This window comes from Notechis scutatus, chromosome 4, assembly GCF_049901735.1.
Source record: "Notechis scutatus isolate UNSWTSFEM ecotype Mainland chromosome 4, rNotScu1.2, whole genome shotgun sequence".
Lineage (NCBI taxonomy): Eukaryota > Metazoa > Chordata > Lepidosauria > Squamata > Elapidae > Notechis > Notechis scutatus.
In genome coordinates, this window is record NC_142012.1 from 68,428,056 (window position 1) to 68,443,902 (window position 15,847).

At 36.4% G+C, this 15,847-nt stretch overlaps 1 protein-coding gene across 6 annotated transcripts in view; it reads right to left on the reverse strand.

The window, feature by feature from the left end:
• GRIA2 (glutamate ionotropic receptor AMPA type subunit 2) overlaps positions 1-13,292 on the reverse strand; it is a 78,610-nt gene extending 65,318 nt beyond the window's left edge. For 4 of the 6 annotated variants that reach the window (XM_087963660.1, XM_087963661.1, XM_087963659.1 and 1 more), the window contains exons 1-2: positions 12,752-13,292; positions 11,923-12,063 (exon numbers count right to left, since the gene is read on the reverse strand). In XM_087963660.1, the coding sequence (XP_087819786.1) occupies positions 11,923-12,063; positions 12,752-12,845 (235 nt within the window). In that variant the 5' untranslated portion in view covers positions 12,846-13,292. The remainder of the gene's footprint in view (positions 1-11,922; positions 12,064-12,751) is intronic. The other 2 variants (XM_087963657.1, XM_087963656.1) reach the window with 2 other exon arrangements.
• Positions 13,293-15,847: the final 2,555 nt, after the last annotated feature.

Here is a 15,847-nt window from a genome sequence, read left to right on the forward strand (position 1 = left end):
TTGTCCACATAAAAGAGATATGATAGTTGGCAGATGTTTTTAATGTTTGATAACCATGGCTTGAACTTGTTCTGTATTGTTGACAGAGGAATCAGTGCAAATACAAACAGTAGTAGTGATAGTGAATCTCCTTAGCAGATTCCTCTCTTGATATTAATCTCTCCCAATCTATCACCAATCTATCACTAACAAACATATCTTCCATTGTGCCATCAATTTTTGTACAAAACTTCTGTTGTTTCTATTGACTCCAGTTATTTCTGGCACATATCCAATCACAGCAGGGAATCGAATGCCTTCTTCAATGCAATATGTACATTCACATTGGTTTTATTTATTTTTTGTTTGTTTGTTTATTAGATTTATCTGCTGTCCATTTGGCCTTAAGATAATTCAATGTCTTCTTTTTAATCTTTCAGTGTTCAAAATCATCTTATCAGTTAGGGGCTGATATTTGTTTCTATGCTGTTTGGGCACTTTCCCTTTCTGGCTAGAAGGGAAAAACTTTGTTCACAACTAGATACAGTTGGACTGCATCAGTAACTACACCAGTAAGCTATTTAAAACGTATTCATAACCAAGTAATTGGCCTGTAGTTGCCTGGTGCTACTTTCTTTCTTTCAAAGCGGAGATGACATTTTTAAAAAAATGTCAGCAGATTTAAATGTTGTCCAAACCAATTCCAGTTGAATGGCAGGAAAAACCTCCTAAAAGTAAGAGTGATTTAGCAATTATTACAGGAACTGGCTGGTAGTGAGTTCCTTCCTGTTTGCAGGAATGTGTGCAGCTGCCTAGCTTGGTTTACTGCCATTCTGAAATAGGGGTGTTGGACTCTTCCAACTTCATATTTCTAACACACATCTTTATAATTAAAATGATAAGAATTTGTCATGCAAGTATCATTTCCAAGTAGCTTAATCCTTGCACTGAAAATACAGCCACAAATCACCTTTAAAAGGACCTTTGTCTTTTAACAGTATTACTAATGTTCTGTTGTGTTGTTTCCTTTTCATCCATGAAGGAAGCAGTGAAACACATTCAGCACCATGACTGCTGAGATTTCTTCCATGTAAATATGTGTGTTGATTAAATGAAATGGAATGAATTAAATACCTGGTAATTTCTGGTAAAACAAAACATAATATACAGAAATGTGCTTTTAAAATATCTAGAATTGATGGAATCCTTTAAAAAGATCAACTCACAGCAAAATGCAAAGCTTTTCTTAGGAATACGCTTTTACCAATATTATAAGGTTTACTTATAATAAAATATTATCACTTGCTAAAAAGTTCAGGAAATGGTTTTACTGATATTTCTGTAGTATTCAAAAAACATTTGGATACATCATGACACGTTTATAAATACTTTTGTCAGCACTACTTGATAAAGCATTCTTAACTTACAGCCTCAAGGGAAATGCAAGGTCCTATTTAATCAAGCATGCAAGTGAAATTTGATCAGCTATTAAGATGAAACATAAGTGACCATCACTTAAAAATATAATTTAATTATATTTTTAATTACATGTAAATGTATTGAATCCAAAGATATATAGCAGCCTAACTAATGAGAATGAATTCAGTAAATATAGCGAAGATTCATTTGGAACTTAGTCCAATTCAGATTTTGAATGGGTTGTCAGCAATATACAGTAATTAAATTTATTTGCTATTGAAAAATGAATTTCAAATAGTTTCTAAGTGAAGAAGCCTAAAGTTTCTTTTATAATAAATAATTTGATTTATTATAATATCACACTGAAAGTCAAAGAAATATGAGAAATGAAACAATGGAGAATGCACAGTATTTTGCTATTTGCAGAAAACCACTGAAAAAGTTGTGTTTATCAACTAAGAATATTGGCTATATCATATTTTACTCTGATTATAGAAGATAATAAAATAAGATGGGCTTCTCATATGCATCAAAGTCACTGTCTCATAAGTGATCAAAGCACTTTTTATCCAATACTCATTGTGAATCACACACTCAATGCCTGTTCACGCTACAAGTACCTGGATACAATCATCACTGTATTTTTTTATTTTTATCAATTATCATATGCATGTTGCTTTTTCAAACAAAAACAACAATGACAAATTACGGAATGGTTTATGGAAACAGCTCTAGAGAAAACCTTAAATACCAGCTGGAATAAAAATTAGAAAGTTATAATCTGCATTGAAATGTATACAGTATGGAAGAAGAAAGTGAACCAAAAAAGACTAGACTGAATGTGTGGTTATGCATATAATGAGCTTTGCATAGCATTATGGGAGTAGAACTTTAGGACTTGATACCACTATTTTCCTATATAACTCCCACGCTTAATTTTTGCAACAACAGGAAAATAGCATTCAAAACAAGTACCTTTTTTATTTTACAAACTACTATAGCCCATAAATTAGAAGTCTGATGGAATTGTATCTGAGTAATAAATCTTATCAAAAGTCATCAACTTTCACAAGCCACAGACCACTTAGTCAGCTCCATGGAATGGCTAAGCTAAAGCAAGATTTAAATTTGGATGGTGGGAGTGGAGTAAGATGGTAGACAGAGTGGCTATGAAGAAATAGTTAAATATGATTATATGTGAGCTATATTCAAATATCATAACAATTAACATTTGCAATATGTTGAAAAATCCTGCTGTATTTGTTGAGGCCTTTTTGTGATAGCTTGAAACTTTTGCATGTAAGTTTAGCAATCTCTAGCAAAATTGTGTTGGTAAAGATTCTTTTTTCCAGAATGATTTCTCTATGACAGAGCTGTCAAACTCAGGGCCCACAGGTGGGATGTGTCATGCGCTGGCCATACCTATGCCTGGAAGGGGAAAAACGTTGCGATATGTCACGTGACAAAATAGTGACGACACGAGTTTGACACCCCTGCTCCATGAGATTGGTAGAAATATTTTAACCTATGAAGTGGAAATTACTTTATCCTTTCTTTGATTCCTGATCTTAATCTTGAGTCCATTATAATGTGATGACATTGTACTGTAAGCCACCCAGAGTCACTTGATAGTAGGATAGATGGGAAATATAAATTTAAGATATAAATTTAATAATATAAAGATATAAATTTAATAAATAAATGAAATTATTTTTTTCTGGTTAAAAGGATATTGCTGGCAGGTGATAGCATATATCACAATAGAGGAAGAATGTGTGATATGATTAAATTTCTTATTGAACTGGAAATACTGAGAGTTATAGTCTTATCACATTTCTATAGAAGCGCTAGATGCTTTAGATGTTGATAATGAGATGATAATGATTATATTTATATAAACTGTTTATATAAATACTCATGGTGGTTATAATATGTCACATAAAATACCTAATTTACTAGTCTCATCCAGAACATAACTATATTGTTTTCAATATAGTGCTTAAAGTATTTTTAAAAATATTAACATTGGCTTATAATAAATACATATACTTTCAGATAATCACCATATTTCAAACAGCCAATAGCAAGTGTAGTTCTGAGTTGCAATTCTTAAACATACAGTATATCCAAATCATAGAATTATGTTCATGTGTATATAGGCCATTTCTTTAAAGAGCCATTTTCAGTTGCATTCTGCCTGAATTACTTTAAAAGGTATTGCAAATCTCTCCTTATAAAACAGAATAATTTGTGAAACAAAAAGCAAATATAGTACATTTAAAACTTCAATAGCTTTGTTTTCTCAAGATCCACACTGTTATGGTATTTCTCCAAGAATTGTCGCTCTAATAAAAATAATATATAGGCAACTGATGAAAAGGGATGAAAATTTGCCCAATATCTCTACTGTGGTCCTTTCTGCAGCAAAAAAAAAAAAGCTCTCATCAAAGAAAAATGTACTCCTGCTACAATTGTATAAAATACTATTAGATTGCAATCCTATAGATCTTGGTATAATGCTTCCTGAATCTTATCATTATGATATTTAGTTTCACCTCTTGTGTCTGGGACTTTGAACTCTGAAGTGAAAATATAACATCAGATCATGTGCACCACTTTCTTGACAATTTCCAGGGTTGGGTATTTCCAAGGATAGTAAATTCTGTCCTTGGAAAGCTTCAGAGAAGGTAGGGTAGGTGCTGAGTAGTCTGGGGGAGGCTGAGTATCTAAGCTCTCTTAATCTTTCTCCTTATTTCTTACCCTGATGTATCCTAGGAGTAAAATTACAGTGTCCTTGGAATGGTGTTTCTTTAAAAAAATAGTTAAACAGCTACAATAGTCGAATAAGGGAGATATAAACATTTTTCTCCCTTTATGTCTGCCCCAATGGACACCACACCTCCCCGCAGAAGACACTGACCTCTTTACTTGCATAAAAGTAGCAAAGGAATCAAGCATGGAAGGCTGCAAATAACTGCTCTCGCCAATCCAATGCCCTCTGGAGGCCTAGTATTAATGAAGCTGATAACACAGCTTTCATTTGCAATCGGTTGCAGCAGAAATGGGTGTATGTGAATTCTGGGAACAATAATCCCACACATTTGAAATGCACCAAATGGGAAAAGTTTGCTACACATGCTTCCTTGGGAATGATTTCCACTTAATTCACAGTGGAGATGTATGCATGCAGTTACACCATAATAGCCTGAAAGAACATATTCTGTAATGTCTTGGGATAAGAAAAGGAAGGCGTTACGTAATATCCCTGTTTGTCTGTGGTAATTTCTGAAAAGTGTTCTCTATTCTCTCAATTTTTGCTAATTTTTTAATCTAAAAAAAAAGGTCCACAGAATTAGAATTTAGATTTAGATAAGTATTTAGCAAAGTGGACCCGTTATTAATATTTTGACCCCAATGTATTTAGGACTTTGACAGTATAAGCAAGTTCAGCAAATCTGCAGAATTCTCAGAAGGATGGTGGTTGCCAGGGGACAATTTAGGAAGTTCCCGTAAAAGACAATCTGCTTTTATTTTTATTTTATTTTTTCTCAGAATGTCACAGGGAACAATAGTTCCTGAGGAACTCTGGAGATAGAAATTTGAATTCTGGAAGGCCACATTGCACAGACATGGCACATATAATTCATAAATAATGTCAAGCAAAAATGGATATATTTCAAAACATTCTGTTCCCTTAAAATTATACCTGCCTTTCTGCTCACAGAAAGCATGGGAAACATTCACCAGAAGACATGCCTTGTGATTGATTTCTTGACGTTATTTGAATACTGTTATTTACAATTTTTAATACGTTTTTAGGACAAGTCTTATAATATATCATGAACCATGTTTCAGATATATTCTCCCTCTCTCTCTTTTCTAGACATACACATACACAATTTTTTGGGGGGTGGGGTGGGATGGGATTTGCATATCTGCATGTTCGCATTGTTGGGCATAAGAGAGTGAGAGTGAACAATTGGTGCAGCCTTTCTGTTGCTTAGGTCCATACTGCCATCTGGTGGACATCTTCCTGCCAGCACTCTTACAAAAGAGTTCTTATCACAATGCCCTGCCTGTATCTTTTGAAGTAAAGCCCACGGAAGTGAAGTGGATCTGTCTAATATTGATGTCTTTTGTCAAAGGTAGCATTTCATATGATATATATATTTGTCATCTGCATTATCAAATCCAATAATTTTTTGTATTAAAGTCAAATACCAAAATAAATTACAACCATCTTGTCCCTAATTAAACCTTTAATAATGTGTAATTTTACATAATCCCATTACATTATTTACTTTTCTCTTTTATCATTTGCTTTTGAGTATGTAATAATAATATTGATAAGCCAAAGAGAAAAATGTGAGTTTGTCAACTATCAGATCACTATTGTGTCACATTCACTATTTTTTATTGATTTGTTTTATTTTAAGTGTGTCCTTTAAATTCTTTTGGCAATTTTAACTGTCTTAACAGGCATAGCATGAATTAAAGATAACTGGCTACCAGAGTTTATACTCAAATGATTATGCACAAATACATCCTGGCTTTCTATTCTAGAACATTTATTAAAATCCCTTATCATTTCTCACCTAACTGATATTTGTTGGATTAGGTCCACTATTCAAAAAACATATAAAAGAGAAAAAACAATAGTAATTGGAAACCAATCTATTGGAGTACACCAGGTGAGGATAACCGATATATTCATAGCTTCAAGCCTTCTCTTTTTTCTTCTTGCCGCATTCCACATAACTTTGACTTTTCTTCCCTAATCTTTGGTCAAAGCTACGTTCAGAAGTAATGTATTTACCAGAAAGGATGGCAATTGTAAATTATTACCACTACTATTCCTGCCAATAAAGATTAAATTGAAAACATCATATATTCTCCCTTATTTTCGCAAAGAATACTCCCAAAGTGTATTCTTTGTGAATAAAGAACCACATGCATTTTAAGATTATCTGCAGAAAATTGTAGCCTTCCTTTAAGGTCTATACAGTCCACAGAAAAATATATGCCATTTTGACTTCTCTATATTCTGTTTTTATTGGATGATTTTACTTATTCGCTTGTTTTCTGTTGCATTAATTTGGCTATGAAAGGATACTACTAGCATAAGTTACTCAGTTATGAAATTGACTTTCTTAACAACTTTAGAAAACAGTTTGGTTCACTTTGGCGTATGTATCATTTCATGCCTATTAATAACGAACTGCTCCATATTTGAGATTGTTGCATATCTGAGACAAAAATGTAATCTACATTTTACCTGATGCTTTTCAGTAATGGCACTGCCAGTTAAAACTGTCATGTAAGCAAGTTTTGCATGATCCATTGATTCGTCTTCATCAATAGAAAATTAAGATGCCACTTCTCAGATTTGACTTGGCCAATTTTTGTGAGTGACTCAGTAGTTGAAATCCTTTCTGAGGTGATTTAGGATATGGTTGTGTGGAAAGTTCCAGTGGGCACCAATTAGGTACAGTGCCATATAAATACATTCAGCCCCCTGCCCCAAAGCTCTCAACAATTTCTTCTTTGGCTTACCTTGTTCATAACATTTAAGCTATACCAGAAAGAATCTAAGGAAGGTGTTATTGTAATTATCTATTTATTTTCTTTTAAAAGAAATAGGTAGACAATGGAAAACTGTTAGATACATGCATTTATTTTCTACATCAGGGGTGTCAAACTCACGGCCCACAGACCGAAGGCATCACGTGCTGGCCCCGCCCCCGCCCGGTCTAGCAAAGGGGGGGAAAGTCCCGATACATCATGTAATGACACTGTGATGATGTGAGTTTGATACCCCTGTTCTATACCATCTCGTTCAAGTGATTAATATTTGCATTGCTCCTATTTTAATCAATATGCTCCAGTGAATACCTAAAATATTTTTTAATTTATCTGCTGCCATACTGAGATATAAAAATTATAGTGAAGAGGCTGAGAATAAATTAATAGTCAAGAATCTTACTTTGTCTGAAGTTTACCTCAGCATTTCCAGTTATAGAGATTATCTATATTAGCCAAATGTTTTTACAATGGCTGAAGAAAATAATTAATTCATATTCATTAATTCACATACAATTCTTTTTTTAAAAAAATATACACATTAGTGTATTAATATTATAACATATTTATAACATATCCTGTCATATGCATATTGATAGCTTAGGAAGCAACTATACAATAAAAAGCTGGTTTTTTTAAAGAGGAGTTTCATAATGGTCTTTGGCAAGATATTAAAAAATAAATAAGCCATTTGACCCTATGATGTTAATATCAAAATATTATACACCTCAATTTATATTTCCTAACCCAATCCAACTGTCCTGATCACTGACTAATATTATATTATGAAGATTCCAGACAGTTATAAGTTAACTACAGTTGAAATGTTAAAGGAATATGAAGTACAGCCAACAAATGAGAACCTATTAAGGATGAAATAACAAATCCATAATCTCAACCCAAGCTGAAGATGGCCGTCCATGCAATATGATTTAATTTAAGCACTGAACAATCAGGGAGAACTACACGTTTTCCCCCCATTGTATTTCAAAGATAGTGAGGACAGAGGATGAAATCATATATTGGGGATAGAATGATTTTTCTTATTGAATCATATGCAAGCCTGTATGTCACTCCAAGTGTCCCAATGTAAGCATTATTTGCCAATATATTTTGGGCATGAGTTCCATGTTACTAGGTAGATTTATATCTTATTCCAGACTAATAGGGATAAATGTATGAAGCAAACTCTCATCCAAATGAATCTGCACACACTATGTGATACACTTGAAAAGAAGATCTTTGGGTAAGTACTGCCCACCAAGACGTTAGGGAAGTGGGGGTATGTTTGGGGCCAGGCGTCTTTGATGGCTACTATTACCATAGTAACTACTTGTTTCTGAGGCCTGTTCAGATCCTGTCTGGGTCTCTTTAAACTCTACTAAAAGTAACTCTTCCCCTGAGCACTCAAAGCTTAATTTTGATGGCCTTGGTGTATTTTTTTCTTACAAAGTATGAATTGAGCATGTTATAAAAGTTCTATTGAATTTTTCAACATATTATTGATTTTTTTTGTGAAGCATCCAGATTTTTTAAAGCATGGGATAATATACAAATAATAATAATATTTTTTTCCAGGCTGAACTTTATTTTATTTATTATTTCATAATTGTGGTTCTCATGTTAATTTACCATTTATCTAATGTTTTCTCTTCATCTTTTTCTCCTCTTTCTTCATTATCAAACTTCAATTCTTTGCATCTATATGACATGAAATGTCTTTTTCTTTTGTCTTTTTCTGATTCTTCAGATCAGTCATACTAAAAATGGTAAATTTTAAATCAATACATTTCTGTATAAAACATCTGATGATATAGTTGAATGTTTTATTTCTAACATTTTACCAAACTTATTCAATAGAGATTCATCATCTCCCTATAAAATATAATATCATGCTTTAATTGTGACTTTATTTATGTTAAGTGTATAGTAATGTCTTATTTATTAGTAAATGAGTTAATATGTATTCAGTTGTAATGCTGGTTCATTATAATCTTGGTTTCAAAGTATTATGGCACATTAATTTAATTTGGATTGTTTTTTCACTCTCTGACTAGTTGTATTTTGCTTTTTTAAAGTCTTGGGTTTATTTTTGTTTTAAAACTTTTATATTTCTCAATTTTTCAAAGTATATACTTAATCGTCCCTGGTGATCCCAGTGGATTTACTGATTATTTTGATCTTGACTATACCACATTTCTAAGAAGAGGTGGTAGGGATCATTCCTTCCTAGAAATCTTTTTTCTGCTCTAAACAGAGAGAAAAATAGATGAAGAAAATGTATTCTGCATATACCCAAGAGCCTTCGGATTAAGATCTGTGCTTATGAGGGCTCTGCTTTTGAAATGAAAATAGATTTGAGACTTGGATTCTACTTGTAATAATGGGGTATTGCATTTAATCACAAAAATACAGGGCTGACTGAATGAGTTTCCTTTAATAAGTCTACAAAAAAATTAAAAGAGCCCCGATACATGACCAATGATGACAATAGTCATAAGTTTTGCTTTTGTCCAAAGGTTTTTCTGGAAGACTAACATTATCTCCTTCTCCCTCAGTCTCCCTCCTCTCTCATAAAGAATTCAGTGAAACCTTTAACATTATCCATTTTGAAATGTTGTGAAATTTCAGTGGTATTTAATAATTACTTAATAATTAATACAAGGAATGAAAATAGGTATTGCCTACATAAGCCTACTCTACAATAAAATGGGTTTAAGATGAACTTGGGGTTTTTTCTGCTATGACAGCCATTACATTCAATATGTTAATTTTCACTGCAGACAGCTGCATGTAACTATAATCTCTAACACATGAATGTGTAGAATATGCTTTTCCATCCACAGGGCAGATCATGGTTTTAGTTAGCATTTCAGAGTTAATTCCTGTGAGGAATTAGCTCTCTCAGGTGACAAAATGACAAAGTACATTCTACCTAGGACTTATTTTTCTACACAGGCCATCATGCAGAGAGTCAGTTCAGCCACCATTCTCTAATTATATGACTTTTAAGGTGTTGTATTGATATTCTAATAATCTGTAATGTGGGCTTTGTATTCATTCAATTCCAGCCCAAAATTAGACTGTAAGATCAGGACTAACATGTTCTTGACCATTGCATTCCACTTTATATTGTAATAAGTTTAACAATGTCCAATTCAGTGATGAACATCTTAAGAGATATTGTTGAACAATGAAGTGTGATAAAGGACACATTTCTGTATGTAAATAATTAAGTGGAAAGAAAATGAAATAATGGCAATGGTTGTTAGTTTGGTAGTAGCAGCCACAATAATTTGTTGTTCTATCATCTATTCCCCTAAATAAACGTGTTTTTCAGTTAAGACATGGATAAAAAACCTGAAAGCTAGCAACAACAACATAAACCCAAGCTATTTCAGGTTTGATTTGGCTCAGTATTATTTTTGTTATATGATCTTTCATTATCTATATACACGGTTTGCTTTGCTGAAAACTCCTGGAAACATATATATTTATTAATTAGATGTATATACCACCTTTCCTTCTCTAACTCATGGTGACATGTACATCTGTCTTCCCTACCATTTTTTTTTAATCACAAGTCTGCAAGGTACACTGGAATAAAAGGGAGTGCCTAGCTTAATTATCCAATGACCTTCTGTGGAAGCCAATGGATTTGAACCAACCTTGTACAAGAAGAATATCAAATTAAGGCCAAGCAGAAGGAAGAAGACTGTCATATGTTTATTCTGGATATGCTAAAGATTCATTGAAAATATGCCAAGCAAGACTGCTATTCCAGTTATCCTCATTCTAGCAGCATTATTGTATAGGGACAGACATTTCTACCCCCCATTCAGAACCTTAGTGCCTTCTATTCATTTCTTTCCTCCCCAAATCAAGACAGAGCTCCTTAAAGTGATGTGATTTATTGAGAAAGAGATAGGGGCAGTATAATTCTAAAATGGTAAAATTGCAAAAAGGAAAATGGCTGATCAGTATTTCTACAGCTATTGCTTTTCAGAGCAATAATCCAGCTGCAGCTTTTGGGTTGCTTCCTCTAGCACTCCCCTTCAATGTATCTTTTCCCAAACAATGCAAGATGTCAAAGATTTGAAATTAGAGTCATAGAAATAATTGTGTCTTTCAGCACACATCCTACATGGAATCTTGCTCCTGATACAGCCATCTCAAGGGATATCAGAGATCCTCTGCCATGTGCAACCAGTCAGCCATCGATACAGGATCCAGAAAGACCATCTCACAGTTACTCTCATTATATATATTCTCAACATCTACTTCTATACTGTATTCTACAGAATCAAGAACCAAGCTAAGGAAAGGTTGAGAGATGAAAATGTAGGTTTATCCTTTTTTTATAGAAGGATAAAATGAATGGTCGTATATATAAGGCAAAAAAATGTAATTATCAGATTGAAAAATTCTATACATTCTGCAATAGAAAACAATAAAACAAATACATAAAATGTCCAACCCCCAAATAGTCCCTTATTGCAAGAGAAAAAGAATTAATTTCAAGAAGTAAATACATCAGCATAAGTGGGGTGAATTTTAGAAACAAATAGAGAAAACCACACACCCCTCTTAGACATGTGGACCTCTTATATTGAGAAGGGTGGGGTCATTCCTCAACTGAAGCCAATTTATGTAAAACAGAAAGAGAACCTGTAATGTGCTTGAAAATTAACTGCCAACATAAGTGGTACAATCCAGTTTGAAAGGGGAGGGGTGGGGATGGAAGGATGATGGTGACAGGCAATCATAGCTAGATGGATACTCCATAGTTGAAGCTCCTCACCCCTCCACCAAGTTTTCCCAAGATTATTTTGGGAGAGATAAAAATGCCACAATCATTACTCTCATCCTTTGCATGATTCACAATGGCAGTTGCTGCCCCAACCCTACCAATCTAGGGAACACAAGGAGAGATTGATTACTCACATGCATTGGTGACAGCAAAACTGTTGGCCACCTCCAGATTGTCAATGTGTGGTGAGAGTCGGAATTCTGAAGTGGAAAACTGAACCATTCCTACACGAAATGCACTGTATTCCTGATCTGCCCCTCTGGGGAAGAGCCCTCCTGTTGGATGAATGACAGACAAACATCAAAACAGAACCAGAGACAGAAACAGACTGAGTGAGAGAAGATATCAGTGCTGCAGGCTGAGCTGGAGGAATATGAGTTCTGCTGGGGGGAAATGGCCTTGGAACTTGCCTCAGACTAGAATGGCCTTAATCTCACTGATTTTCAGGACTATCTGTCCTAACCTACGGTAATGGTCATCTCTTCCTGCTTTTTAGCAATTGCAAACCCCGATTAAGATCGGTGGACATGTTGAGGGCAGCGGCCACTCTGAATACCCTTCCAGTTCAGATTTGCATCCTTCACTGATCCAGACACCTGATTTTTATTTTTATTTTTTTTAAATCCATCCCAGGGGATCCTATTTCATGATTTCAGGGGGAAATGTCACCTGCATTTGTGGAAATGAACTGGTTTTTGTTTTTTTTTAATGGGAAAAAAAAGTACAGCTGGGAAGCAGTCATTTGAATTGCGAAACAAGGCTACTGGGAACCGGTTTCTAACGAAAGCAACTCTTAGCATCCATTTCCTTCAGCAGGAGAAGCTCAATCTAAGTTTACATGCTATGAACCGGAGTAGAATAAAATCTTCTTTAGAGGAAGAACAAAAAAATAAAAGAAAATCCTAGACTTTGGGAGAGGAAGACAAAAAAAAAAGGGTTGCTTGCCCCGAAGAAGACACTCACCTATTTGTATGCCGTTGGAGTAGACCCCCCAGATAAATCCCCCAAAAAAGAGAGCCAGGAAAGGAGAAATCTGCCGGTGTTTTTGCATTGCCATGAAAAGTAGAGCGTCCACCAAGCCAGAAATATTCCTCTGCTGCCTCTGCCTCCTCCTCCTCCTCCTCCTCCTCGTCTTCCTGTGCCACTACTACCACCGCCTCCTCCTTCTTCTTCCCTTGGCCGTTTCTCGCTCAGCAAATTAGATCCTCTGCCTATTGAGCAAAGCCGCGGAAGGGTTCGAGCCCAGCAGAAGCAAAAAAAATAATAAAAATAAAAATAAATCTGGCTGCTGGAAGAGGGTGGGTGGGTTAGGGAAGCTTTGGCCCCTCTGCTGCAGTGCTCTTGGGGGGGGGGTCTAGCCCAAGACCCGCTTTGGACTGCAGGTTTTTTCCAAGGCTGCTCTTGTGGTTTCCCGACGCTCCGGTTACATCCAGCTCCTTCGTAGGCTGCCACACTACATTCACCCCTCTCTGTCACACACTCACTCGCTCACTCTCGCTCGCTCGTGCGCACACACACACACTCGCGCGCTCCCGGGACTCCGGGAAAGGCAATGGGCAAGGAAAGAAGGCGGCGTGCGCGTGCCCGCCGCGAGGGCGCCTCCGGGGGGGCCCCCTCCCTCTTTGCTCGCCCCCGCGGAAGGCCTCGAAGAGCGAGCCCGGGGGCGCCTTTGCAAGCGAGGAGGGCGGCTTCTTCCTGCCGCCACGGCTCTCCTTGTATGTTGAGGGGGGGGGGGTTGCCGTTTTTCAGCACCGGGGACAGCGCCGATGAAGGCTCTTTTCTCACCCAACCCGCTTCTCAGGCCGCCCGCCCCACTTTATGCTTCAGTGAAGCCCCCCCTACCCTCCCCCCCTCCTCTCATGGCAATTGGGGTTCCTTTCCCTCCCTCCCTCCCTCTCCATCCTCTTAGGATAAGTATAGCCTTTTTTGGTCTGAGAAAACATGGTGTGGGTTGCACAAAGAGGCAACTGAGACATTGGCCTGGCTTTCAAAGGCTCCTTCTTCTCCTCCCACCCGTCCCCTAACTCCAGTGATTCAAGGAGCATCTTGGAGGGGGAGGGGGAGGAGGGGAGGAGGAGGAGGAGGAGGAGGAGGAGGAGGAGGAGAAGAAGAGGAGGAGAAGAAGGAAGAGGAGGAGGAGGAGGAGAGAAAGAAGAGAGGAGGAAGAAGAGGAGGAGGAGAAGAAGGAGGAGGAGGAGGAGAGGAGGAGGAGGAGGAGGAGGAGGAGGAGAAAGAAGAGGAGGAGGAAGAGAGGAGGAGGAGGAGGAGGAAGAGGAGGAGGAGGAGGAAGAGGAGGAGGAGTTGTTGTTTGCTGCTTGCTTTGTACATTTTATTTATTTTTTATTTATTTGGTTTGTCAATTGCTTCCAAGGTAATAGGTATGAGTAACAACATAGTTCCGAATACATGGATACATATAAGAAAAATAAAAAGAAACCACAGGACAGAGACGGTAGGCATGTTGGTGCGCTTATGCACAGATAACATGAGTGATTACCCTACATGCTAATCCCTTTTTAAAAACCGTACGCGTTGGCGCTTGGAGGAAACAGTTTTGAGGAGAAATGGAAAGGAGAAGCTCCCACCTACGGGATTTTGCTTTCCTGAAATTGCGGCTAAGCCATCTTTCTGAAGGGCACACACATACCCACCCACACAAATAGGAGAGGCGGTTGAAAATGGTTCTGAACAAGCTGACTGCCAGACTTTGGGGTGGGGGGGTGGGGGGGCTCTGCATTAAAGTTAATGAAAATGCTGATAGGTTCACAAAGCATGTCACCATGTTGGATTGCATATATAAGAAATTAATTATGAATAGGGGACATTACCAGTTGCTATTTATCTGTTAAAAAGTTCATTAAAGGCCACAATAGAAAGAAAAAAGAGTATATTGCAGTCCAGAATTAGTTCTCAAAATAATAATTTAGAGCACTCGTTCTTAAAGAGGAGTTAATTATGCCTAAAGGTAATGGAGGTAATTGCTTGTTTGTGAATTGAGAATCTACTTTGGAACTGTTCTGCTTATGCAAAACAATAATGCCTATTTTGGGGTGTGGGAGTGGGTTCTTTATTATTAAATTTATTTACTAATAAGTTTGGGTTATGACATTATTTGACACCAGAGAAAAAGGTAATTGGGTCAAACAGTGTAAACAGTTCTGTTTTAGAGCAAGGAGAAGAATGCCGTTAACAGTAGCAATGTCATTTTATTGTGTTTGAATTTTAGGGCAAATCCACAAACTGTACACTATTCCTGTTAAAAAGACTGGGGGATAATTTCATATTCCTAAATACCAAATAAGATATATCTGGCTCCAATTTAGTACGATCCTTTACTCTGCACCCTATGGACTCTGAACTATGATGATGGAGCTTTTTTTTAAAAAAAATTAAAAATATAAGAGGTCCGACTTTTTGTTTTTCCTAATACATTTGAATTTGTTTCACCTCCTAATGTGATTTTTTTTATTTCAGATTTTAATGCGGATTGGCAAGAATATCCACCAGTTATTCTCAAGTTTGAAGAAGAAGACTATGTGATTGAAAGAGTCACAGCACAACATTTAACCCTGCAATATTCCCACCTTCTCTTCAGGCTGTGTAGGGAGTCCTTAATGGCTGTTCTTATATTCAGTGCACCACATCACAGTTATGAGCAAACAGTCCAGAGTGCACTCATGTTATCTGTGTGCAAGCAAGGTTCAATTTCAAAAAGCAAAAGGCATAAGCTTAGACTGCCTCCAGTTTGCAAATAGCCTGAACAAGTTTTTTTGTCTGTCCCTGACCACCAAATGGAAAGACCCACCCTCAAACATTTGATGGTGGGTGGTTATGACAACTTGAAAGTTTGGTATATTTTTCTTTGTCATATTTGTGCATTTTCAAAGTCAGTTTGTTCAATGCTTTCAGCTGAATAGCTTTGGGTCTCTTATTCTGAAAATACTTTTTCAAGATTTTAACTCTCGAAATGTGTTTCAGATTCTGGCAATGAAAAAGAAAACTCTGCTTTTCCTTGGAGGTTATATATCTGAACCATGAAACTCAAAACAGATTTTAGTT